Source organism: Scyliorhinus canicula, chromosome 6, assembly GCF_902713615.1.
Source record: "Scyliorhinus canicula chromosome 6, sScyCan1.1, whole genome shotgun sequence".
Taxonomy (NCBI): domain Eukaryota; kingdom Metazoa; phylum Chordata; class Chondrichthyes; order Carcharhiniformes; family Scyliorhinidae; genus Scyliorhinus; species Scyliorhinus canicula.
The window spans coordinates 75,114,971-75,141,535 of record NC_052151.1 but is presented as its reverse complement, the minus strand read 5'-3'; the positions used below and the strand labels follow the sequence as shown (position 1 = coordinate 75,141,535).

Sequence of the window (26,565 nt, the reverse complement as noted above, 5' to 3'; positions counted from 1 at the left end):
TCAGTTCTACCTCAACATCACCTCGCGAACCTCCAATCCGCTCTTGTCACATCACTTGATATCCAATGCGAGATGAGCAGAAATCTATTCCAAATATTGGGAAGACTGAAACCATTGTTCTGGGATCCTATCACAAACGTTTTTCGCTGGCCACCACTCCTTTCCTTGGCCCGAGGGAAAACATGCCTGACAATGACTTGGCGGTGTATTTAGTCCTGAAGTGAGCTTCTCTTGACCATATATTATCCTTCATCAAGACCCCCTACTTCTACCTCACCATCTCCGTCTCTCTCTCCTCCTTTAAGACACTCCTTAAAACCTATCCATTTGGCCATGTTTGGTTCATCTGTCCTAATAGCTTGTTACATGGCTCAATGTCAGATATTGTTTAATAATACCAATGTGAAGCACCTTGAGGGGGTATTGGGTAAAAAGTGTGCCACATATAGAATCATACAGCAAAGAACACACAGCCAATTGAATTTGTGTCCGCTCTTTTTGTTTTTAAAATTTAGAGTACTCAATTCATTTTTTCCAATTAAGGGGCAATTTAGCGTGGCCAATCCACCTACCCTGCACATCTTTTGGGTTGTGGGGACGCAGACATGGGGGAGAACGTGCAAACTCAACATGGACAGTGAACCAGGGCCGGGATCGAACCTGGAACCTTGGCACTGTGAAGCAGCAGTCCTAACCACTGCGCCAACGTGCTTTCCCTGTGCCAGCTCTTTGACGGACTGTTGAATTAGTCCCATTCCCCCATTGAACTATTCCCCTTTGACTCATTATTATATCTGTCTACACCATCCTGTCAGATAGTGCATTCCAGGTAATATGGGTAAAATAAAAAATCATGTTTATTTTCCCTCTGGCTCTTTCATCGATAAACTTAAATCTGTGCCCTCGGGTTGCAAATAAATGTTTGCGCTCCTTCCGATGAGAAAGTCAGCTGTTTTACACGTATGTTTTGAACTCTAGGCAAAAGCCTCTTCATGCTTTGCCCATTTACTTTATAATATTTACCATCAACTGAAATCATCAAAATTGACTACCACTTGATTGGTATGGTTTGGAATCTACAAACAGAATATGTATTGGTCTTTAAAGGGCCAATATGTAATTAACTCATAGAACCAAGTTCCTGTACCCTAATTAATATTCAAATCAAATAACTCAACTTAAAAACTTGCAGACACCAAGGCTCCCACCTTAATTCTTGTTCTTGGACACATTTACTGTAAATGTTATTAGAATAATATACTACCTAGTCACCTTCCTTTTTGCATAAACAATGGAAAGGAATACCCCAAAGTATGTAGTGAGATGGAAATGAAATAAACCATGCAGTGTTTTGGAGCAATGTGCCTAACTGTGATGCTAATTATCCTCATTACAAAAATAAACTTCCTGTGATTTTTAATGCCCCTCCAAAATAATGCAGCATTATTGCAGCTGCAACAGAAGTGGTTATAAAATAGACACCAAAAATGAAACTACATTAAACAAATTTACCTGATAATCAAACTGGCTGACCGGCACTGATCCCATTCCAAAGTTTTCTGGTGCTCCTCCAAAATTGTTGTTATTGACTTGATTGAACATACGTCTAGAGTCTGGTGCAAACTCACCACTGTCCTGGCTACTGTCCTCTGATGGAGGGACTATGTCCATTGGGGCTGGGGTTGGTATCCACTGCTGCTGTTCTGGTGGTGGAGGGGGTGGTCTATGGTGTTGCATTCCCCAGTCTGGTAAGTATAGAAATTGAAATTCAGCACAATTTTCAAGATCTTCACAAGATGGACTGAAAAAAGTTGACAAACGTGGCTATATGTTTTAATCACTGAATTTCTCTCTGGATACGGATTTTGAAGTATTAATATTTAATGTTCCCCAGTATTCTCCTCTATCACGCCTTTTCCAGATTTAGTTCTGAAAACCTGAAAACAAAATTTTGCTTTAAAAAAAAAATTGGGGGAATTTCTCTCTCTGCTGCGTATTTTTACCAACCACAGAATGCTGAACTTACAGCTGGCAAAATGTGCCTCCACTTGGGTTTCTGGCCATGACCTGGGAACCATGTGACTTTTAAACCTTGGCCTTAGGGAATATAGAGAGGCCCTGTGATTGTCAAAGATAAAATTGGAGGGTTTGTGGTGATCCAGTCTCTTGGCTGGGAACATGAATCCAGGCAGCGACAGGTGAAAACATTTAAAAACCTATCACAACTGGGAACTACATAGGGTGGCTGGGCAAAGGCAAAAGGCGGATTTTTGAAAAAATGTAAACACAACTCCAGAGGTCAATATTTATAGAACTCAGGAAGAACTAAAGATAGCTTGATTAGAATATGCCAGATGTAAATAAAATACATTTTAGGATGACAACCAGTCATGGTGAAACAGTGTTGGGAAAAAGTTATTGTAACCCTATAAGTATAGGAAGGGAATTCAAGCAAATCTTATAAGGTATCGTTCAGCAAGCAGGAAGACTGGTTCCGTGAATTAGGGTGGGAGAGGGAATGTACTAGCAGCTTAACTTAGGGCAATTCAATTGACTCCCAAGTAAATAAAATTTGTATGCAAAGTGATGAATACAAACCTGGTTCCCAAATTCTGTTGAAATTAGGATCGCCTGGAAAATTTCCATGATTATCTTGACTATTTTCAATATTATGTACTGCCTGTCCATTGGTTATTATGACAGGCGGCTGTGCTGTTACAGATTCCTCGGAGGCTTCTCTTTGTGCAATCCATGCCTGCGCTAATGCTGCCCAGTCAATCTGACCTGAAAAAAAGAGTTTTCAATCCAAATACAATTCAATACATCTGACACATGTGTAACCCTACAATGGTAAACAGAACTTGTTATTTTTCACATGTTATAATAGAATTCATGGTTGCTCTAACATTGTGGTTAAGTGGCCCTCGACAAGAAGGGGGTGAAGTTTGGGGTTTGTACCCCGCTCAATTGTGGGTCACGCACCAGAAGCATGAGTTTTATTTTGACTCGCCGGAGACGACGAGACTTAATGAGAGACTATTATGGACTGGGAGGAGTATGAGGACATCGAACTTTGAAGTGGTGTTTTGTGAGTGTGAGCATAAAGGGTGGGTGGATTGGTGAGGGTTACGACGAGGGAGGGGGGAGGACGGGTGTGCCTTTTGTGTTTTCTTGTATGTTTGTGGTTTGGAAGGGGGGGGGGGGGGGGAAAGAGAGAATACAGGTAGTCAGAGACTCCGGACAGGGGTCACCATGCTTGCTGGTTGGGCGAGTTAACAGAAGTGAAGTGGGAGGTTGTCAGAAGGGAGTGTATTGATTCTTTGTTTGATAATGGGGGAGGGGGAGAGTGAGAGATGGAGAATGCTGACATGGGTGTGGTTGGTGTGGTGGAGTTGGTTAAGGAGGGATGGTGGCAGACATTTTAGGGTGGGCCCAGAAAAGAGCGAGACGAGGGCTGGCTAAAGGGGCAATGCTCATCGGCAGGGAGCCATCTGACTCGGTGGTTGGAACGTGTAGGGGTTGAATGGGCCAGTTAAACATTGAATGGGCCGGTTAAACGGTCGGCCCTTTTCACACACTTGAGGAGTTTGAAGGCGGACATTGTGTTCCTTCAGGAGATGCACTTCAAGGTGGGAGATCAGACGAGGCTGAGGAAGGGATGGGTTGTATAGGAAGACAAGGGGAGTGGCGATGCTGGTCAACAAGAAAGTGGCCTTCTAGGTTGGCAGTAGTGTAGCCGAACCCCTGGGGGGGGGGGGGGGGGGGGGGGGGGGGGGCAGATATGTGATGGTTAGTGGGAAGCTGGAGGAAACACCTGTTTATGCCCCAAATTGGGATGTGGATTTCATGAGGCAGGTATGAAGGAAGATCCCAGATCTGGACACACACTGGCTGATAATGGGGGGGGGGCGATTTTAACATGTTCCTGGATCCGAGGCTGAACCGGTCGTGTCCGAGGTCATTGAATGTTTCAGAGGTGGCGGGGGAGTTCAGGGGGTTCATGAACCCATGGAGGTTTGGGAGGCTGAGGGTGAAGGAGTTCACCTATTTTTCGCATGTGTGTCGGGCATACTCCCGGATTTACTTTATTTGCATGAATAAGGCGCTCTTGATGGGGGTAGCTGATTCAGAGTTTTTGGTGATCATGGTCTCAGACCATGCGCCACAAAGGATGGATTTGCTGGTGGTATGTGGAGAGGCCCAACTGCAGCAATGGAGGTTAGATGTGGGTTTGTTGGCGGATGAGGGGGGTGTGCGAGAGAGTGAAGGCGGCTACCTAACAGCATTGCGGCTGTACCTAAAGCACATGGACTGCAGCGGTTCAGGAAGGCAGCTCACCACCACCTTTTCATGGGCAATTAGGGATAGGTCACCACCACCTTTTCATGGGCAATTAGGGATAGGTCACCACCACCTTTTCATGGGCAATTAGGGATAGGTCACCACCACCTTTTCATGGGCAATTAGGGATAGGTCACCACCACCTTCTCATGGGCAATTAGGGATAGGTCACCACCACCTTCTCATGGGCAATTAGGGATAGGTCACCACCACCTTCTCATGGGCAATTAGGGATAGGTCACCACCACCTTCTCATGGGCAATTAGGGATAGGTCACCACCACCTTCTCATGGGCAATTAGGGATAGGTCACCACCACCTTCTCATGGGCAATTTTAGACAGGCAATAAACACTAACCTAGCCAGCAATGCCCACATGCGGGATTTGTAAAGGGAAGGCATCTGTCGGCAAATATTAGGCATTTGTTAAACGTTATAATGATGGCCCACGAAGAATGAATTGTGGAGATAGTGGTTTCTATGGATACTGCGAAGGTCTCTGCACAGGTAGAATGGGACTACTCGTGGGAGGTGCTGGGGCAGTTCGGACAGGGGTTTGTGGATTGTGTCCGTTTGTTGTACCAGGCGCAGGCAGCAAGTGTACGGGTGAGCTGGGTGAATTTGGGGTATTTTAGGTTTCATCGTGGGACGAGGCAGGGATGCCACTATCCCCGCTGCATTTTGCCTTGTCGATAAAACCATTGGCAATGGTGCTTCGAGCATCAAGGGGTTGACAGGGGATAGTGTGGGTGCAGGGGGGCATAGGATCTCGCTGTATGCAGACGATTTATTTATATATTGAATCCATTGGAAGGTACTGGGGGGGGGGATCAATACCATCAATCGCGCCCAAAGCACATGATGGTGACATTCGGGGGCCGTGACCTACTCTCTGCCTCCCTCAGGCAGGAAGGTTACATAGAATTTTTTTTTTAATCTTCTGTGACTCCGATAGCGCAAATTCACTGTCTTCAGCCGCAGCAGCTGGCTTTTATATTCAATTTTTATTTATTTTTTGTAAATTGTAACAATGTTGTTGCACGGCACGTTTAATCAAAGAGACCAAAGCCCATGTCATAGTCAGACTCTACAGATTCTTCCCGTTTCTTCTCTTCCTTTTTCTCTTCAGCAGCAACAGGGCAGCGGTGGAAACAACCGCTGCAGCAGCTGGGGCACTGTTACCAGCACCAACGTTGCAGATCAGACGATTGACGTCAATATTAGCCAATGCCTTGGCAAACAGGCTAGGCCAAAAGGCTCAATTGTCACACCAGCTGTTTTAATCAGGGCATTGAGTTCGTCTTCGGTGACCTCGTCGTCGCAAAGGATGCGCGCACTGTAGATACAGGCAAGTTCTGAGGTGGAGGCCATGGCACTGGATCTCTGCGGGTGGTCCGATGGTGCTAGTCGCTGGGGGGAAACTCAGCCTTAGCTTCGTCGAGAAGAACCGAGCACTTCCGAACCGGGCAGAGCGGGAAGCAGTCGGTTTTTAACTATGCTGGCTGCGAGCGGCCTTTTGACCATATAAAAAAAATGCGGCCGCACTGCGCATGCGTGCCCGCTCATCGGTGTGCATGCGCAAAACAAGCACAGTGCGGCCGCATTTTTTAAAAATATGGTAATAAGGCCGTTCGCAGCCGGCATAGTTAAAAGCCGGCTGCTGCGCACGATTTTGCGCAATCAGGAGCGTCACGACGGACGGTTCCGCAATCCTACCAACACACGCCCACGTCCCACCTGACTTTGAAGATCACTGGTCTAGTGACAAATTATTATATTGGCAGAACTTTAAGGCATACTTACTTAGAATTTATTTGTTCTTGGCAACGCCACAACATCAATTAACATCTGACATTAATGGTAACTTCAGCACTTAATTTATAAATCAATACTGAGCTAATTTAATTTATGGAAACTTACTTGGATCTTGTTGTTGCTGAAATGACTGCATCCACTGTTGTTGGCTTAAAGGCCATTGCTGCCAAGGTTGACCACCTTGATCCCACATCTTCAACTGCAAATGTTGAAAAGCTACAAAACAAAATAGTTCATAATATTTTACCTCAAGGCCTCAACAAATGAGCAACTGCACAAGTGTACCCTGCAATATAAATAGGTGCAGTGTTTTCAACTGATTAAATTGCTAAAGGGGACTTAATACACTGGCAAGGGGCACCTGTTAAAAACAAATGAAATACTGTTCAGCAGCAACACTTTATTTTAAATTAACACCTTTATAAAACAATAGTGCAGACAACTCACCGTGACCATCAATTTCAACAATAACTTGTGGCACCTTTATAGAATTTTTTAAAAAAAACACCTTTATTGAATTTTTTGTTTAAAACAGTGCAGAAGGAGGCCATTCAGCCCATCAAGTCTGCACCGAGAAAGAGTACCCTACCCAAGCTCACACCTCCACCCTATCCCTGTAACCCAGAACCCCACCCAACCTTATTGGACACCAAGGGCAATTTAGCATGGCCAATCCACCTAACCGGCACATCTTTGGACTGTGGGAGGAAACCGGAGCACCCGGTGGAAACCCACGCACACACGGGGAGAACGTGCAGACTCCGCACAGACAGTGACCCAAGCCGGGAATCGAACCTGGGACCCTGGAGCTATGAAGCAACTGTGCTACCGTGTTGCCCCACTGTCAGGACGTTGCTGAAATTTCCATTATTAGTTTAATGTGGAAAATAATCCAAAAGAAAACCTCCTACACACATACTGGTGAAAACAATGCACATCTAACCAAAAGGAGACATTTGAAGTGGTGATAAAAAGCTTGGTCAAAGAGAGTGTTTCAAGTCATCTTAAAGGAAGATAAGGAAGTGGACAAATGGAGGGCACAGAGAAGGAATTATATAAAAACGGAGTCTAAGGCACTGAGGACACAGCCTCCATGATGGGGTGAAAGGTGACAGAATGCAAAAAAGGCTGGGAAAAAAAGGACCAGATTTTAGGGAGTTGCAGCATTGGAAAAGGTTACAAAAATAGAGTGCGCAAGGTCATGCGGACACATTAAAAAAAGTGAAAATGTTACATTTATGTTTTTGGGGAATTGGAAGCCATTGTTGGTTAGTGATAAGAGGTGAGGGGCGACTGGTGTAGATTGGAGATGAGCTGCTACAGTTGAGTTTAGAGGCTGGAGGTGGAAATTAGGTCAAGTCAAGCTTGAAGTTGACAAAAGGCACCCATGAAGGTTTCAGCAATTTGGTGATGGTGGGTGAGTGGATGCAGGGGATTGGGTAAAATTGACCAGATGGAATTAGATAATCTTTGTATTGAACAGGGTATAGAGATGGGTCTGAAGTTGGCTCAGTGTTAAATTAGGCACTGAGGTTGCAAACAGAATAGTTCAGCAAGAGTATTTGCTGAGAACAATATTGGCGATAATGGCAGGGGTACACATTTGTGTCAGGGTTAAAAGGCAATGGCTTCAGTTGTCACAACAGTTAGCTACAGGTATTTGAGATTCATCTGAGACTGCATGTTGGACAAGCAGTGAAGAGGTCAAGAGAGGTGGTGGAGAGCGAGAGTTGGGTTTCAGCAGCACATACATGAGAGCTGTTTGTTGATGAGAAGGATGGTGTGGTCAAGTACGTCAAAGGATAAAGAGATCAAGGACAAGGAGTAGAAATGCATCTGGACCACAAATAATTCCGACTTCTGTTAGGCCCATATTAAAGTTACGGTAAAAATGGAAACTTAAATTATTTAAAAGGAAAATTTGCTAGATAAAATAAGAACAGAAAAAGCTGGAAATGCTCACAAGTCAGAAAGCATCTGTGGAGAGAGAAAGAAGAGGCATTTATAATAATAATCTTTATTAATGTCACAAGTAGGCTTACATTAACACTGCAATGAAGTTACTATGAAAAGCCCCTAGTCGCCACACTCCGGCGCCTCTTCGGGTACATTGACGGAGAATTCAGAATGCTCAATTCACCTAACAAGCACGTCTGTTGGGACTTGTGGGAGGAAACCGGAGCACCTGGAGGAAACCCACGCAGACACGGGGAGAACTTGCAAACTTAGGGAGCTGGTGCTCTGTTGGTTTTGCAATCCAACTCTTGGTCTGTAACATTGTAGGTTGGCAGATAAGGAACATATCAGCCATGATAGAATGGTGGAGCAGACCCGATGGGCTGAATGGCCTAATTCTGCTTCAATATTTAATGAACTTATGACGCCGCACAAACAGTGGCGCAAGCTGGGAATCAACCCCCGGCCCCTATGAAGCAACAGTGCTAACCACTCTGCTATCATGCCAGCCTTGAAGTATGTGACTCTTCATCAGTTCTGAGATAATCTCAGAGGCAAGAGAGGAAGAAAAACGAGCAACGTGGTTTACATTTATTGAACAAGGAAGCAACTAAATAAATGTGTGTTAGAAACAAAATCTATGAGCTTCTTACATTAACTACTAGAGTCAGTAGTGAGAAGGGGTTTAAGGAAGTGCCCGACTTGGAAAGAACTGGTTGCTCTCTTTTTCATTCAGAATGATCTGGACATAGTGACTTTAGCCAGACCCAGTAAAGGTTGACATAATTCAGCCAGATGTAATGATGGAAAACTAACCTAGTTGTCCACTAGATACCCTTAAGGCAATTGGGAATTTCTAAGTGTAGCTGCAAGCAACTCAGGGTGGGCAACTGATACAAGAAGGTGGTTGGAGATAGCCTCAATGAATGAGACCATGGGTAGAGATGTCATGGCAAAGTTAAAACACGGGCAAGAGTTTATATGGAAGGTTGACGGAGGATAGTGATTTCAAAGACGGTGAAAGGAGCAGAAATGGAGACTGAAATTATGAGGTCAAGGACTTTCTCCCTGCAGAAGCTGAGATATGATACCTCGGAGAAACTTGGGTTGATAGGAAGGGAAGGATGATAAAATTAGGATTTTAAAAGGACGCAAAAAGAATGGAAAATAATGAGGTGCATGAAGGGACAGTGACTGCAGAGGAAAAGAGAATGAGATGTACTGCAAACTGTGGCACACAAGATGGCCCCATTTTTCTTCCACCCCCCCCCCCCAAAATTTTTTTTTGATATATACTTGGCTGCAAGCCGAACTCCCTTTTCAGCCACAACATGCGAAACTCATTTTAGCAGCCTGCCTCAATTTGCAGTGTTAATGTAAGCCTACTTGCAACACAAATCAAGATTATTATTATTTTGGACCTCACAAATGCATTTTTTACTTACCGGTACCTTATAACCAAGTTCAAGGGATCAAGCAAGCGATAAAAGTGGTGTTGCAAAGATGCTCAAGAGTTTAATACAAATCCACTCTTTGCATTGGATACCAATGACATTTCAAAATGGCTGAAAGCCAAGCCTGCAATTCACTTTTATACTTGCTGTGTAAGTTGACCTGTTTTGGGGGCATTTTGGAGGCTTCAAAAGGTCAACTTATGCACCAACATCTTACAATGGTTTGGCAATATTGTGGGTAAGATTGGGTTTGGCATGGAGGTTACAATATGTGGTGAGGTGTAACTACTTGTAAGCCAAGTTTCAGCCAAAGACAAAAAAATCAGTGCAATCACCCACAATTAGATTGGGCTGAACAAGGCATTGTTCGTGAGCGACGGTACCTTGGGCAAAATGCAATGTTGGCTGGCAGAGTGCAAGGGCTTGACATAAGGTCATCTGGACTCGAAACGTTAGCTTTTTTCTCTCCTTACAAATGCTGCCAGACCTGCTGAGATTTTCCAGCATTTTCTCTTTTGGTAAGGGGACAGGATGGTCCCTACTTAAAAAGTCTAACAATTGTTTCTTCCATATTATCAAAAACGATTATGCCGTTTTTGTATATGATTTGAAAACTCAAAACGTTAGCAGTGTTCAAACTGATTAAATACTGGAATGCACTATGGGAATCTGATGTAAATACAAAAGAAGTTGTGATCTTAAGGAGTAACTGCTGAAGCCACTTCTGGAATACTAGACACCCAACCTGCATAATGGTCTTTGTACTGGAGGGGACTCAGGAAGGTGAGACAAGGGGCTGGATTCTCAGTTTTTGGGACAATTTCCCCCACAGTCGTGAAAACTGTGGTTTTTACGCCAGGAAAACTGGCATCAAAAGGCCACAGATTCACAGTCTTGCTGGGGGCTAGCAGGCAGCTGTCGTGGTGCTCGCAGCTCCAGCTGCTGATATGCCCCCCCCGGCCCCAGACGTCCGGGTGAGAGGCTGCGCATGCACACGGCAGTGGCCTCCAGCGGCCACGCCGTGCTCCATGACGGACTCAACCCACGAACCGGGACCGCCAAAATAGTGCCCCTCATCGGCCACTTGTCGGACCTGGACCGCCTGCACACATAGCCCCCAGTCCCGAATGAGGCCCCCCCTGACCTCCGATTGGCCCGTCCGCGACTGTGACGACTGCGGACTCAGTCCGCAGCCGGCTCGCGAGTTTCCCGAACGGCAGGACCACATTAGAAACACGCCTTCAGGAATTCAGCCAATCGGGGACGGAAAATAATGGGGTGGGCCTCAGGCGATGGATAATCGGCGCAGCGTACACCCCAAGTACGCCGTTTCGGGGGGGGGGGGGGGGGCAACTGATGCTGTAGATTTAGAAAGGCTTCTTTGATGTTTGAATTCAAATCTTGGGGCTACACACTTAAAATGATCAGGTCACAAGGAAGAATTAGGAATTATTTTTGACCAAAGTAGTGCAGCTTCCAGGCTAAAGCAGTGATGCTGTGCGAATCAACTCTTCAATATCTGGCTGAGAAGGGGATTGCAAATTTTAGGGGTAGGAATTGACCAAGATGAGACAAACCACTAATTTGTGTTTTTCAGAGAAATGGGACAATTATAGGCCACGATAACCAATAGAATCCTGGAATTTAAAATTTATATTAAAAACAGAATTCGATGTTCCTCTCCCAATGGTTGTCTACTAAAGTCATTAGACCAGGGTTAAAAATCAGAGAAGGGCGGCACGGCAGCGCAGTGGTTAGCACTGCTGCTTCACGGCGATGAGGACCCAGGTTCGATTCTGGCCCCGAGTCACTGTCGGTGTGGAGTTTTGCACATTCTCTCCATGTCTGCGTAGGTCTCACCCCACAACCCAAAGATGTGCAGGGTAGATGGATTGGCCACGCTTTACATTGACTGACTGAATAAATTAATTATTATATTGTTATAAATATTGAGATTTTAATGATAGTTTAGGAATTGTATTCAGGTAATTTCATTCAAGTAGTCATAAAAAAGTACAAATCAACACCATTCTTATGATTGAAACCTGTGTAATGGAGGTTACAAGGATTAGATATACAGTAGTTCTAATGGATTTTCCTCTCGGGAGCAGAGAGCAATTACACAATTCCCAATAATTTAAAATAAGTTGGCAAAAGTTCACATTATGAATTGTACACAGTCTTAACATGACCAAATTACTGATTTGAATGCCGGTGTTTATTTTCTTCAGAAATCGCAAGAAATATCCCATTATTTACTCCTCATGTACTCTTGCATGCAAGATCAAATGCAAAGCATTTGGAAACATGTTTTCTTTGAAGAAAACTCAAAACATCTTCATTAAGCTCACAACCTTTTCACAAAATTCTACTCCAGATACATATTTAGTCTCCCCTTTTTGAATAGAAGAGGGTTTAATTCCGTAACATTTCTAAAGCAACAGTTCCTCCATTTTTAAAACAACTGATTGGCTGTAAAGTACGAAGACATCTTCAGGACAGGAGAGGCAGTATATGCAAGTACTAGATTTCACTTACCTGTACAATCAAAGCAGGATTAATGTTCATGGAGATATTTGAGAGATTTTAATTTCATAAGAATATCAACAATAAAAATCATGAATGATCTTCTGCTTTAATTTCCTGCCTATACCTGTTGATTCCCTGGATTCAAATATCTTCCTACTCCAGCCTTAAATATACTCAACGGTAAGCATCCACACACTCTGAGTTAAAGAATTCCAAAGATTCACGACCTGCTGAATTAAAGATTTTCTCAGCTCTACAAAATGATCAGCCCTGTATCGAGGTTGTTCCCAGGTTACAGAATCCCCAGCCAGAGGAAACAACCTCTCGGCATCTGCCCTGACAAATCTCTTCACAATTCTGGAGGTGCCAATGAGATAATCTCTCATTTTCTAAGCTCCACGGAACAGAGGCCCAATTTACTTAGGCTGCCATCGTACAAACCAATCTAATGTACCTTCTCTGTATTACCTCCAAAGAAACCATATGCTTCATTAGATATGGAGACCAAACCTGCACACGGTACCCTCGGTATGATCTCACTAAAGCCATGTACAATTATTCTTGTAATCCAGACCCTTGCACTAAACACCAACAAGCCATTTCCCTTCCTAATTGCTTTCTGTACCTGCGTGCTAACTTTCTGCATTACTTATTCTACCTCACCACCACCTCTCTAGTGCTTATCTAACACCTGGTACTGAACGAGCAGAACTTTCCAAGACGGAAAGTATTGTTTTCTCAGTTCCTACACCAAATTCCATTTCCTCACTACCAACTTCATCCCTCTCACTGGCAACAATCAGAGACTAAACCAGTCTGTTCGCAACCTCCATGTCATATTTGGTTCGGAGACGAGCGACTGATCACATATTTGCGTTATTAACACCACCTATTCCTCCCTCTGTAATATCGCTCATATTTTCCCATCTCAGCTCATCTGCTGCTGGAATACTGATTCATGCCTCCATTATGTCTCGACATGTCTATTCTAATGTACCTGGTCCAGACCCACATTCTACCCTACGTCAACTTGTGGTCATCTAAAACTCAACTGCCACTGTTTTAACTCGCACTAAGTCCCATTCACCTACTTTCCCACTTTACCTACATTGAGCCTTGGTCAAAAAATATTATTTCAGGATTCTCATTCTCGATTTCAAATCCCTCACCGCTCCCTATCTCCACATCCCTCCGTGACACCTACAGTCATCAAATATGGGTCTGCTGAGTATCCATGATTTTAATCCCTCCATCACTGGTAACCCGACTTTAGTCACCTTGGACCTAAATTCTGGAATTTCCTCCCTATACCTCTCCACCTCTCTCTGCCTTTAAAACATTCTTCAAAAACATACATCTTTGACCAAGCTGTTTTGTCATTCGACCCAATATTGTTTTATGTAGCTCCATGTCATTTTTTAAATAATGCTCCTGTTAAACACCGTGGGACATTTTGTGTTAAAAGTACTATGTGTGCCACAGTCTCTGAATACCGACTTCAAAAAGTTTCATATCTTTTTTAAATTATTCTGCTTTTCTATTAGCACTGTGCCACAGGAGCAGCAATGCGGCAGTGGTTAGCACGGCTGCCTCACAGCGCCAGGGACCTGGTTTCGATTTGCACTTTCTCCCGTGTCTGTGTGGGTTTCCTCGCAGTCTGAAGATGTGCAGGTTAGGTGGATTGGCTATGTTAAATTGCCCCCCTTAAAGTGTCCAAAGATGTGTAGGTTAGGTTGCAGGGATAGGACAGGGAGTGAGCCAAGGTAGATTGCTCCTTCAGAGGGTCTGGGCAGACTCAATGGTCTCCTTCTGCACTCTAGGAATTCTATTCTTATAATCAAGTGAAGAACCTCACACTTCCCCACATTATACTCTATTTATCACTCGGTTCCCCACCAACTTAACCTGTGTTAGTCAATCGTTGTCAGTTTTTCCATTAACTGAAAACATTCACAACACTTTAGTTGAAAACAGACAATTCTACACTAGGCTAATAACAAATCTTCAGCACATCCAAAGATGTGCGGGTTAGGTGGATTGGCCATGCTAAATTGCCCGTAGTGTAAGGTTAATGGGGGGATTGTTGGGTTACGGGTATACGGGTTACGTGGGTTTAAGTAAGGTGATCATTGCTCGGCACAACATCGAGGGCCGAAGGGCCTGTTCTGTGCTGTACTGTTCTATGTTCTATGTTCTATGCAGCAGTTTTAAGAGCTCCTGTTGCATGGAATAAAGGCGGAAGTCACCAACAGAACAGCTGGGGAACAAAACAGACACCATCATGGCCCAAAATCTTTTAAATCACACAAGCTGCAAAATGCTCAGGCTTTGATCTTATCATCCCCGCATAAGCATGGATATAGCAATTAAGAAACAAAATACTGCAAATATAATACAAAAGGAGAAAAAGCTGAAAGCACACAGATTAATTAATGTCTGTTGAGATAGCTGAATATTTCAGGTCTGCGCCTTTGTTTGGAAATGGAAAATAAGAAACGGGCCTGTCATGATTAGAAAAAAGGGATGAGCGAAAAATATAAAAACAAACTAGAAATATCGATAGGATGGTTTAACAAATAATTTCTGTCACATAATAAAAACATTATAGAAACAATGTGGAGATGCCGGCGTTGGACTGGGGTGGGCACAGTTAGCACCAGGTTAAAGTCCAACAGGTTTGTTTCGCATCACTAGCTTTTGGAGCACAGCCCCTTCCTCAGGTGAATGCATAAAGAAATAAAGCATAATAAGAAACAAATGATAATGCGACCGGCTACAACGTGTGAGGCGCCCAAGGAAATTTCAAGAAAATCAGAGATGCAAAGCACAGAAAATCTAGGGGGTCAGATTTAAAATTCAAACAGGTTTGAAGTTTAGACTGCGTTGGAAAAGTGTAGTAGTCCCATCAACGTCAAAAAAAGTGACTTGAAGGACAGATTTCCTCCTTTCCCACTAGAACATGGTATTCTGAAAGCGCATCTCACTCCAGACAAAAACACCAATCCATTCCCCTACACCTGCAATAAATGCCAGACCATCCATATTACTATAAAAGGAAATGAAATACACAGCTGAAGTTGTGAACCACACACTCTTCCATTCGATCTGTTCTTAGCTTCTACTCAAAAGTTCCAAGTTTCAAGAATATCCCGTCATTTTCCTTGACATGCTGAAGCCTCTTTGTTTGAATAACAACTTCAATAATTTCAAAGCTTCAACATAAGCTCCCATTTAAAAAAAATAACAGCAAAGGTTGCTAGTAGTGGGGGATGAGTTACTAAGTTGTCCAGGAAGAGCATGCAGGAGCCTGATGTTTTTATGAATACAGGGTGACCCTGTGTCAAAACAAGGCACTAGCAAGTATTTTTCTGTTGATCTGTTTTCTATTGGGGCTGCTGGGTCTAGTTACCTTGTCAGCATCCGCTGTTTAAACTTCAAACCCGATCCCCAAGTTTTCTAGATTTTCCATCTCTTCCATTTTTTTTCCATTTTCCTCAGGTTTCTCTGTCTTAGTCACACATCTGTTGTTCTTTGATGTCATTACCTTCAAAGATATGTTTGCTACTTGACTGAGATGATTTGTAACATCACTGACCATTCTCATAACATGCTTAAAAATATTTTTTTCCTCTCCCCCTTTTCAGTCTTTTACTTTTCCATTTGTGAAGGAAACAAACCAAAACAGTAAGTGATACCAATTGGCCTACTTGTTCAACTTTCAGGACAAAAAGTTGAAAAAAAACTGCAGAATCCTGTAACTGCTAAAATACAAATACATTTCATTTAGGAGAACAAGTTAATTTGAGCTACATTAATTCGGTTAGTGAAACCCGATATAATAATGCTTTCCAGTAACAGAAATTTAAGTACCATCATCTCGCCAATATCTCTAATAGGAGGGTTTTAATAACTAAGGAACACTTGCATTTCAGTTACTCATAAATATCATAAAATCAAGAGACATGTTTCAGTGTCAAAGGGAATCCTTGCTGAGTTTACATCGCAACATCAACAAGTTTAGAATAGCTTGGGACAAATTTTATTTTAAAATTTCAGTTCCAGTTATTTTATTGCAAGAGGTTGCCTATTAGTGGACAAAAAATATTTCAGATTTCCTTCACTATGTTTTATCATGACTCAATAGGTCAGAAGTTCTTTGGGACTAAAGTGGATTCCTTCTTAGTCCAGAGAAGCCCTTCAAATAACAAAATATGAATCAGAAGACAATATGCATGTTCAAAAATATATACAAGGCGCAGCCTAATTAAAGACAAAGTGAAACGATGGAAACTACTTATGTACAAATATTAGGTAGAGACTGCTCACAAATTCTCACAATGTTAAGTTATGAACATCTTTAATGAAAGCCATATTTGTTTGAATTTGTGTTCAGCGTTATAGCTAAAATTCTGAATCTGTAACACACTTCCAAGAGTTGATGTTATTCCTCTTGTTTCACTTAGGCTATGGAGCACTGCCCTGCCATGTGGAAAGAGGTACTCTATTCCCCCCACCAAAAAAAACATCCAGACCTGTTGCCCTACCTTTTAAGCTGCTTCCGCAAGTTAACAAAATGAATTGAATAAAAAGGGCTGTTCAAGCACTTCACATCTTATATTCAGCTTAATTGTAGTTGCTGCAAGTGAACCAACCAATATAACTCACTGCAAAAGGAGTCGCAGCCACTTCCTTTTTACTGCAACCCCACTCAATTTACATCCAAATAGGTCCCAGGAAGAGTGTGGTCCTCTTGTTGTGGACCTTGCTTATGTTCAGGATAACAGCAAAACAAACTTTGTTTTTTATACACATGGGAGTGTATCATAGATTTAATGTCGTTAATGATGTATCAGATGGTATTAAGTTGGGGGGTGGGGGGAGTCACTTTTTTTCTGTTGAAACTGATTTGTAATATATTAGGTGACCCCAAGTGCACTGCGTTGTTCAATAGTAGATCTCAAAGGGTATTCAAGGGAAATAGCAGAGATATAGGTTACAACTGTTGATTCACTGGAAATTCTTGTAAATGCCAACCGAATAACTTTGAGACTGGTGTAGTTTAGGAAAAGGATCCCAGTGTTTTGTTTCTAGTTTAAAGCTGTGGCGTGTTAAGAGCCTCTTTTGTCCCATGTGGAATACCCCAGAACTAGACTGCAAAATGGATTTGTGGTAAACAGGGAACTAGGCAGATTAAGATGGCCTCAAAGTGACATGGAATTGGAACAATCACCTTTGTGTGGTGAACTCTTTTAAGTTGATGACAGAACTAGGCATAGTTGCCAAGTTTATTACTGAGTTCTAGAAGATCAAATTCATCTCGAGAATTATTTCCAGGCAGCCCTAAATAACACTGCAAGTCAACACCCTTACAGATAGGGTGATTTTAAACAGACTTGTATACGAGAGCTGTGCAGGTAAGCTGCTCCTAACAGCCTTTTCCTTCCTGGGCGTCTGCTCAATCTAGAATTACATAAGGAGCTGTACTTCTTAAAGGTTTAAGGGAATTTTCACAGACCATGCACAAGGAGTACGGTCATCTCTATGAACGGAGATAGATGGGGTGTCTCTCTCTACTGGCCAGATTCCTTGTAAAAGTAATTTATTTATCAGCAACTGTAGAAGTTGCTTCAGTAAGGATCACTGGGAAAAACTACACACATTTTCAAAAGAAAATGGATATGGGAGACACCCCAGGTGGTTTTCGACATATCGGGTACTTGAGTTGACCCCAAAAAAGGCCATGGGGCAAAAATCAATTTTGAGATAGAATTTAATAATTTTTAAATGTGGTTAAAAAAAATACATTTACAGTCAGCAGCTTACTTTCGTCATGGACGATTAGCAAATGGCGTACTTATATGAAAAACAGATCTCGCCAAAGACCGGATCCTTCTTTAAAAAAATAAATCTGTTTCAACAAATCTCAATTTCACCGACATTTATCAAAGTGATAATTTTCCAGTTAAACACGATGCACTCCTGGCGGTGACGTTTTGATAAACATTTATTTCAACATAAAATAACGGAATGGCATTTAATAAACTGTTCAATTCCCGATCTAATATGACAAAGTGGGATCACATTTCCCAAGATTGAACTCGACACCACGGATAAAGGGGGCGGGATTTATCTGGAAACGGGAATATTGGTGAAAAGGGGCTCTCCCCGAGGCGGGCAGGCGGGGCGATATTTATAAGCAGGAGCCTGATGCCTGCCTTTAATGAAGGCCCGAGGCCGTAGAGGCTGGGCCCAGCCGAGCTCCAGCACGAAAACCCCCGGGTTGCCGGGTCCGAACCGGCCACCACCTCCCCGCATCTCCAAGGTTTAAAAACATCGCAACCGAATGGAAAAGAGAGCCCCGATGCCCGTCGGCCCAGGTCACCTCCGGGTACCATACCAACCCCCTCCCCTCCGCCGGATTCCGACGCCATATTCATCAAGCCTGGAGGCTGGGGCCCTTCACCCGCGGGGACGGGCGGGGGACCGAGGAGCCGCAGCTCGAGCTCGGTACCTCGGCGGATCCCCCGCCTCCTCCTCCCTTGCCCGGGAGCAGGCTGCAATCCCCCGGCACAATCCGATTCCTTTCACTCACCTCCCACTCGCTCGCTTCCAGCCCAACAATATGGCGCCGTCACCCCTGACCCGGAAACAAAGGGCGGCGGCGGCAACAACAGCAGCACAAGCAGCACCCCTCCCCACCCGAGTGGCGATGGCGGCGAGAGGCGGATGGCACTGTCGCGGGCCACCTGCCCTCACGCAAAAGCCCTTCGCACGGTCAAAGCCTACAGCGCGAGCACCTTCTCCCCAAACCTGCTCGTCTCGCGATAGCGAGTCCCGCCAGCCCCGGTGGAACCCGGGGGGGGCGGACAAGAGACCAACGCAGGTCCCAAATACATTTATTTACCTAAGTGTAATTTCACACTTCAATTGGCGTCAAGGACGGGGTTTGATTTGGCTAACGGGCAAATTCTCCCCCTCAAAAAAATCCAAAGTAAACATTAAAATTAAAGAAAAATAGTGCGGATACTGCACATCCGAAACAAAACAAATGCTGGAAAAGCTCAGCGGGGCTGGCAGTGGAGGGAGAAACAAGTGTGTACGGTTTCCAGTCGCTATGACTTCTCCAGAGCCACTAAACAACGTCCAGCGCGCTAAACTTTACCTTCAGGTGCAATTCGCCCTGCTGCGCACACACACACACACACACACACACACCCTCCCCTTTAACTTTTAGCCGTGTCCAGATAGGGCTGCCATCTCTGGGTGAATCTATTTCTGGAGGTTTCATCGGTTGATGGTTACAAGCAACTGGCTTATAAGAGTGTCGTAACTGGTCTACTCGGGTATGGTATAAATGGTTGCTTTGTGACTTCCAGTGCACGGTGGTGGTGATTTTTTTCTCCCAATAAGTCTCAACTGCTGGCAGGATTCATTTTATTGTTTTGAGTTTAGGTGACGTTTGAAGACCCACATATAATAAATACGTACAGACTCACCAGATAGATGTAATCTAACAGGAGAAGCTCTCACTATTACTATTCGGACCTGATAATTTTCTGTTGGTTTAATTATGGTGGCATCTCTTAAGATGTGGGGTTGGGTTTTGCCAGTCCACTTGTCAAACAAGAACTTGTCCATTGGCCAAATGCAAAATATAATTTGTCTACCAAATACATGCTCCGAATCTCAAATAAGTCATGGTTGTACAGCACAGGTCCTTCGGCCCATCATGTTGGCGTAGGCAAATCATGTTGGTTTAGTGTCTGCTTTTGACTGAACCAACTATAGATTGCACTCGTGATGCATCCACAATTTTTGCCTTAAACCACTCATTGCATATGTTTCTTGTTTCCATAGGCATTGCTGTATATCTATGAACATTAAAATACATATTGGTTTCAAGCAAAAGAGCCTCACATATTTAAAACACGTTTTTATATATTCCATTAGGTATTGATTGTACCTGAAATCAGTACCACCATTGAACCTACTTCACCTTGAGTGCAAAGTAGACTCCACTGTTTGTTGGGGTAGCAAGCTTTATAATCTGAAGGATATTTCAAATAATAAAAATTATACAATGCACAATATACATTCAGTAATGTTTCCTTGAAGAAAAAAACGAAAGATTTTCTAAACTTCTCCAACTCAACATTGGAAAGACCAAATCCTAACTACAAATTTTGGCTCCACAGTGGTTAGCACTGCTGTCTCGCAGCACCAGAGACCCAGGTTCAATTCAAGCCTTGAAGTTTGTACTTTCTCCCAGTGTCTGCACAGGTTTCCTCCCACAGTCCAAAGTACAGGTTAGGTGGATTGGCTGTGCTAAATTGTCCCATTGTGTCCAAAGTTACCCAAGTTAAGTGGGATTACTTTCAAAGGGTCCCTTAAGACACGATGGGCTAAATGGCCTCCTGCACTGTAGGAATTCTATGGGTTGCTTACTTCCACCTCCACAACATTGGTTGGTTGCATCGGAACAAAAAGAACAATACAGCACAAGAACAGGCCCTTCGGCCCTCCAAACCTGTGCTGGTCATGATACCAACCTTGGCCAAAACCCTCAGCACTTCTTTGTGCCGTATCCCTCTATACCCATCCTATCCACGTATTTGTTCCAATGCCTTTTGAACGCCATTAATGTATCTGCTTCCACAACCTCCCCTGGCAACGCATTCCAGGCACTTACCACTCTCTGTGTAAAAAACCTGCCTCGTACATCTCTAAACTTTGCCCCACGAACCATAAACCAATGCCCCTTGGTGACTGACCCCCTCCATCCTGGGAAAGAGTGTCTGCCCATCCACTAAATCCATGCCCCTCATAATCTTGTAGACCTGTCCTGCTCCTTATGGCTGCCAAAAAAAAGCCTTACCTTATTTATACCTTATTCATACTCCAAGTGACAACCTTCAAACAAGTTACTACAGATGTCTCTAGCACAACTTGTCAGCAAAAAATTATTTATTACTCCCCTTTAATGAAGGAATGGTGTTCAAGGAAAATGCCTGTGAAGTTTGCTTCACATAGCAAAACTTTTTCTTAAATGTTCTCATCTTTCCCCTCTCTAAACAGTGGCACTCAACAACGTTTGTAAACAGGAAAATGCAATGATGGCATTGTAACTAAATATGTTATTTATAGATAGTTGAAATACAAAATATCATAAACATGAAAGCTGAATTAGAACAGCTCACACTGTTGCAGATGGAGATTTCAGAGCTAAGCCTATCTGCCATCAAATGTTTTCATACCCATAAAGCAGTCTAAAATCGCTTGCAAAACAGTGATTGAAAATTCTCCAATTTAACTTCGTAGATCTAGATCAACTAGGTTTAGTATATGGTTATGATACTTTCTATGGTCAACTAAATTGCTGAGATTAAATGAATAATGGACATCTGACTGAGGTATAACACTGCCTGCCTGATATCAATACAACCATACCACAGTCAAGGAGCCAATGCGGCTTATAGAATCACAGGGGAAGGCCATCATTGCATTTTCCTGTTTCCAAGTATTGTTGAGGGGAAAGATGAGAACATTTATTGAGTCTATATTAGCACCATGTAATCAGTCCCACTCCCCCGTAGCTGTGCAAGTTTATTTCCTTCAAGAGCTCATTCAATTTCCTTTGGAAATCATTGATCATTTTCACTTCCAACACCCTCATGGGTAGCGAATTCCAAGTAATTACTACTAGCTGCGTAAAAAAGTTCTCCTCACAATCTTAAATCTGTTCTCGTTGTCCTTGTACCATCAGCTAATTTTTCTTTGTCTACCTTATCTATTCCTGTCTTAATATTGTACATCTCTATCAAATTTCCCCTCAATCTCCTTTGCCCCAAGGAAAACAGCCCTGACCTTCATAGAATCATAGACTTTACAGAGCTTGTAACTAAAACCACCCGTCTCTGGACCCTGTCAAAAGCTTTCAAATCTTTCCAGAACTTTAGGGCAGCACTGTAGCATAAGTGGCTAGCACTGTGGCTTCACAGCGCCAGGGTCCCAGGTTCATTTCCCCGCTGGGACACTGTCTGTGCGGAGTCTGCACGTGTCTGCGTGGGTTTCTTCCGTGTGGTGTGGTTTCCTCCCACAGTCCAAAGACATGCAGATTAGGTGGATTGGCCATGCTAAATTGCCCTTAGTGTCCAAAAAGTTTAGGAGGGGTTATTGGGTTATGGGGATAGGGTGGAAATGAGGGCTTAAGTGGGTCGGTGCCGACTCGATGGGCCGAATGGCCTCCTTCTGCACTGTATGTTCTATGTTCTAACTGGTACAGTACTCTAGTTGGAGCCTAACCAGAACTTTATAAAGGTTCAGCATAACTTTCTTAACTTCGGGTAAAGAGGAAAATTATGCCAAAAGATTTTCTAGCCTACATGATATTTTGTTCAGATATTTCATCTTGAAACTTTTAACCTGTACAGTCTTTGCTTATTGTACATCAGTGTGCAGAAATATGGAGTGCACTCCTCACAATAAACACAATAAAGAATGCATTAATATGTAGTTGGAAGCCATGTTGAGACAGAGACAGGCTCCAACACCCTGGCACTCCAACATCCCAGGTCCTGTGTACCCATAGGGGCACACATTATTGTGGTGCTACCTGGCATTCCAAGTCCCTTTGTTGTGTGATTGTGTGTGTTCAGCAGCAATAGTTTGTGCATTATCGTTTTCATCACTGGACCAATCGCACAAAGCCCAGAAGGCCGAATCCTTTGTGGTAGATTTTTTTTAATCAAAAGGGTATTTCCTGCTAAAAGAGAGCAACCTAATCTTTTAAGGAATTGACTAAAGTTTCAGGTATCATCTTCAAATAACAAGACTCTTCCCTCTCGGTCTATATCTAAATCAATGATATGCACAGCATACAGAGGTGACACCAGAACTGATGTACTTTCAACGCTCTGAAAAATTACTCATAATACTCATAACTTCTGAGTTCTGCAGAAGAGTCATACTAGTTTTTTGAGGAGGTAACAAGGAAAACAAAGGAGAATCAGTGGATGTGATTTATTTAGATTTCCAGAAGGCCTTTGACAAGGACCCGCATAGGAGACTTAAATAAGTTAAGAGCCCATGGAGTTAAGGGTAAGATCCTGGCATGGATAGAGGATTGGCTGACTGGCAGCAGGCAGAGAGTGGGGATAAAGGTGTCTTTTTCAGGATGGCAGCGGTGACAAGTGGTGCGCCTCAGGGGTTGGTGCTGGGACCACAACTTTTCACAATATACATTAATGATCTGGAAGATAGAACTGAAGGCACTGTTGCTAAGTTTGCAGATGATACAAAGATATGGAGAGGAACAGGTAGTATTGAAGAAGCAGGGGGGCTGCAGAAGGACTTGGACAGGCTAGAAGAGTGGGCAAAGAAGTGGCAGATGGAAAATATGGAAAAGTGTGAGGTTATATACATTTGGAAGGAGGAATGGAGGCATAAACTAGTTTCTCAATGGGAAAAGGCTTATGAAATCAGAAGGGACTTGGGAGTCCTTGTTCAAGATTCTCTTAAGGTTAATGTACAGGTTCAGTCGGCAGTCAAGAAGGCAAATGCAATGTTAGCATTCATGTCGAGAGGGTTAGAATAGAAGAGCAGGGATGTACTTCTGAGGCTGCACAAGGCTCAGAATATTGTGAGCAGTTTTGGGCCCCATATCTAAGGAAGGATGTGCTGACCTTGGAAAGGGTCCAGAAGAGGTTCACAAGAATGATCCATGGAATGAAGAGCTTGTCGTATGAGGAATGGTTGAGAACTCTGGGTCTGTACTCCTTGGAGTTTAGAGGGATGAGAGGGGATCTTATTGAAACTTACAGGATACTGCGAGGCCTGGACAGAGTGGACGTGGAGAGGATGTTTCCACTTGTAGGAAAAACTAGAACCAGAGGACACTATCTCAGACTAAAGGGATGATCCTGTAAAACAGAGATGAGGAGGAATTTCTTCAGTCAGAGGGTAGTGAATGTGTGGAATTCTTTGCTGCAGAAGGCTGTGGAGGCCAAATCACTGAGTGTCTTTAAGACAGAGATAGATAGGTTCTTGATTAATAAGGGGATCAGGGATTATGGGGAGAAGGCAAGAGAATGAGGATGAGAAAAATATCAGCCATGACTGAATGGCGGACAGACTCGATGATTCGAGTGGCCTAATTCTGCTCCTATGTCTTATGGTCTTATGGACTGAAACGTTAACTCTCAGCTAGATTCTCCGCCTCCCACCACCAGTAGAGGAGTTTCCAACGTGGCAGATAATCCAACGTTGGGGGAAAAATTGGGATCAGCACCTTTCCGATGTTCCAGTGGCCCGCAGGCGTCGGGATCGAGGTTCACGCCTGTGTGAGAGGGAGCATGCAAATAGGTAGTTAAGACCCATTTTCATCCTATTAACGGGTCGGACACCATGTTCTCCAGGCCCTCATGATTTCCTTCTCATCTGGGCCGAGAATCAGGTGGGCGAGATTTGTTGCAGATCGTGACAAGCGTGTGCCTGTTGCGGTGGGTCAAGGTGGGTAACTCTTTAAAGGAGTTATCCCCTGTGGTGAATGTAATATATATATATATATATATGATAATTCACACTGTCTTTGTAAGCGCAGTAGCGCTATCCTACCACTAGGGGGAAGTAGCTCCAGGAGTACTCAGGAACTTGTACTGGGCTCCACCCTTGGCTCCGCCCACGACTCCTCCCCCTAATGCAGCTGTATGAATACCCTTGTCCAGAGTCAGCCTCAGTTCACTCAGAGTTCATCAACGGGTAACAGGCTGGCTCTGAAGTAAGTCGATTAAAGCCTAGATTCATATCGGAAACACGTGTCTGGTGAATTGATGGTTCCATCAATTTAATCGACTTAAGAACAGTAAAGATCGATTATGGAATCGGCCCTCAAGCCTGGACCTCGACCCGCAGGATGCAGAGGCTAAAGAAATCTTCTCCCACTGGATCCGGTGCTTCAAGGCCTACCTGGCAGAAGCGAGCACAGCCGAAACGACAGAGGATCAGAAGCTAAGTCTACTGCACGCGAGGGTGAGCCACAGAATCTCTATGCAACTAAACTCGGCCAGTTCATATACTGCGGCGCTAGCAGTTCTCGATAAAATTTATATAAGGCCTATTAATTAAGTTTACGCTCGCCATGTGTTCACGACTCGCCGCCAGCGGCCTACAGAATCACTCGTCGAATTCCTAAGGGAACTCAATAATTTGTCCAATGACTGTAATTACCAATCGGTTACCGCGGCTGAACACAGGGAACTTGCGGTACGCGATGTTTTTGTATTAGGCCTCAGGTCTAACTATGTGCGCCAACGACTGCTGGAAAAGGGGGCCCAGGACTTAGAAACGACTGTGGAAGCTGCTACAACAATGGAGGTCTCCTTCCGCAGCCTTAACTCGTTCCCCGCGGACCCCATGACCCAATCATGGGCCCCCGACCAGCGACTCCCCCGGGCCTGTGCTGGGCGGCCGCCCAGCCACCATGCTGCTCCAGCCAGCCACTATGCTGCTCCAGCCAGCCACTATGCTGCTCCAGCCTGCCATTTCTGCGGCCAGAACCAGCACCCGCGGCAGCACTGCCCGGCCCGCAACGCGACGTGCAGCAGCTGCGGGCGAAAAGGCCATGACGCGAGAGCGTGCCTCGCAAAAAGGGCCCCAGCTTCCAACTCCCCAGCGGCACGAAGTAATCGCTCCCCACACCCGCAGGGCCCGAAACGCTGCGGCCTATGCCCCGACTCCGCCCCCTCCAGCCACGTGCGATCCATGGGGGCCGCCATCTTGGAAAACCTCCACCACGCAGCTGGCCACGTGCGACTCATGGGGGCCGCCATCTTGGGCGCCATCTTCCTCGATGCCCAGTGGGTCCCTCAATATGCGGACAAAGCCCGCCCACTCTTCAGGGCCACACGATTTCCCCTGTCAGCCGAGGCACGCCAGGCCTTCGACGGCATCAAGGAAGACACCACCAAAGCGGCCATGCGGGCGGTGGATGAATCCACCCCATTTCAGTAGAGAGCAACGCCTCAGAGGTAGCTCTTGCAGCCACGTTAAATCAGGCAGGGAGACCAGTTGCATTTTTCTCCCGTACTCTCTCCGCTTCAGAACTCCGACACTCTTCAGTCGAGAAAGAAGCACAAGTCATTGTGGAGGCTATCCGTCACTGGAGGCACTACCTCGCAGGTAGGAGGTTCACCCTCATCACCGACCAAAGAACGGTTGCCTTCATTTTCGACAACTCGCAATTGGGCAAAATTAAAAACGACAAAATTCTGAGGTGGAGGATCGAACTCTCCACCTACAATTACGATATCAAATATCGACCCGGGAAGCTCAACGAGCCTCCGGATGCCCTATCCCGCGGGACATGCGCCAGCGCACGGATCGACCGATTAAAAGTCATCCACAATGACCTCTGCCACCCGGGGGTCACCCGGCTCGCCGGGCCCGAAACCTGCCTTTCTCCAACGAAGAGGTAA

The 26,565-nt window shown here is 44.4% G+C and overlaps 2 protein-coding genes across 4 annotated transcripts in view; both read right to left on the bottom strand.

The window, feature by feature from the left end:
- pnisr (PNN-interacting serine/arginine-rich protein) overlaps positions 1 to 18,907 on the bottom strand; it is a 39,040-nt gene extending 20,133 nt beyond the window's left edge. The window contains exons 1-4 of one of the 3 annotated variants that reach the window (XR_005460947.1): positions 18,687 to 18,907; positions 6,261 to 6,371; positions 2,599 to 2,784; positions 1,629 to 1,745 (exon numbers count right to left, since the gene is read on the bottom strand). Coding sequence is in view for 1 of the 3 variants with exons in the window: in XM_038799532.1 (XP_038655460.1) it covers positions 1,513 to 1,745; positions 2,599 to 2,784; positions 6,261 to 6,348 (507 nt within the window). In the remaining 2 variants the exon portion in view is untranslated. Of the gene's footprint in view, positions 1 to 1,512; positions 1,746 to 2,598; positions 2,785 to 6,260; positions 6,372 to 18,686 lie in introns of all 3 variants that reach the window. The other 2 variants (XR_005460946.1, XM_038799532.1) reach the window with 2 other exon arrangements.
- The window catches only part of usp45 (ubiquitin specific peptidase 45), a 370,776-nt gene continuing 346,876 nt past the window's right edge, over positions 2,666 to 26,565 (bottom strand). Inside the window, exons 19-20 of the mRNA XM_038799527.1 lie at positions 6,261 to 6,371; positions 2,666 to 2,784 (exon numbers count right to left, since the gene is read on the bottom strand). Of these exons, the coding sequence (XP_038655455.1) occupies positions 6,351 to 6,371 (21 nt within the window). The 3' untranslated portion in view covers positions 2,666 to 2,784; positions 6,261 to 6,350. The remainder of the gene's footprint in view (positions 2,785 to 6,260; positions 6,372 to 26,565) is intronic.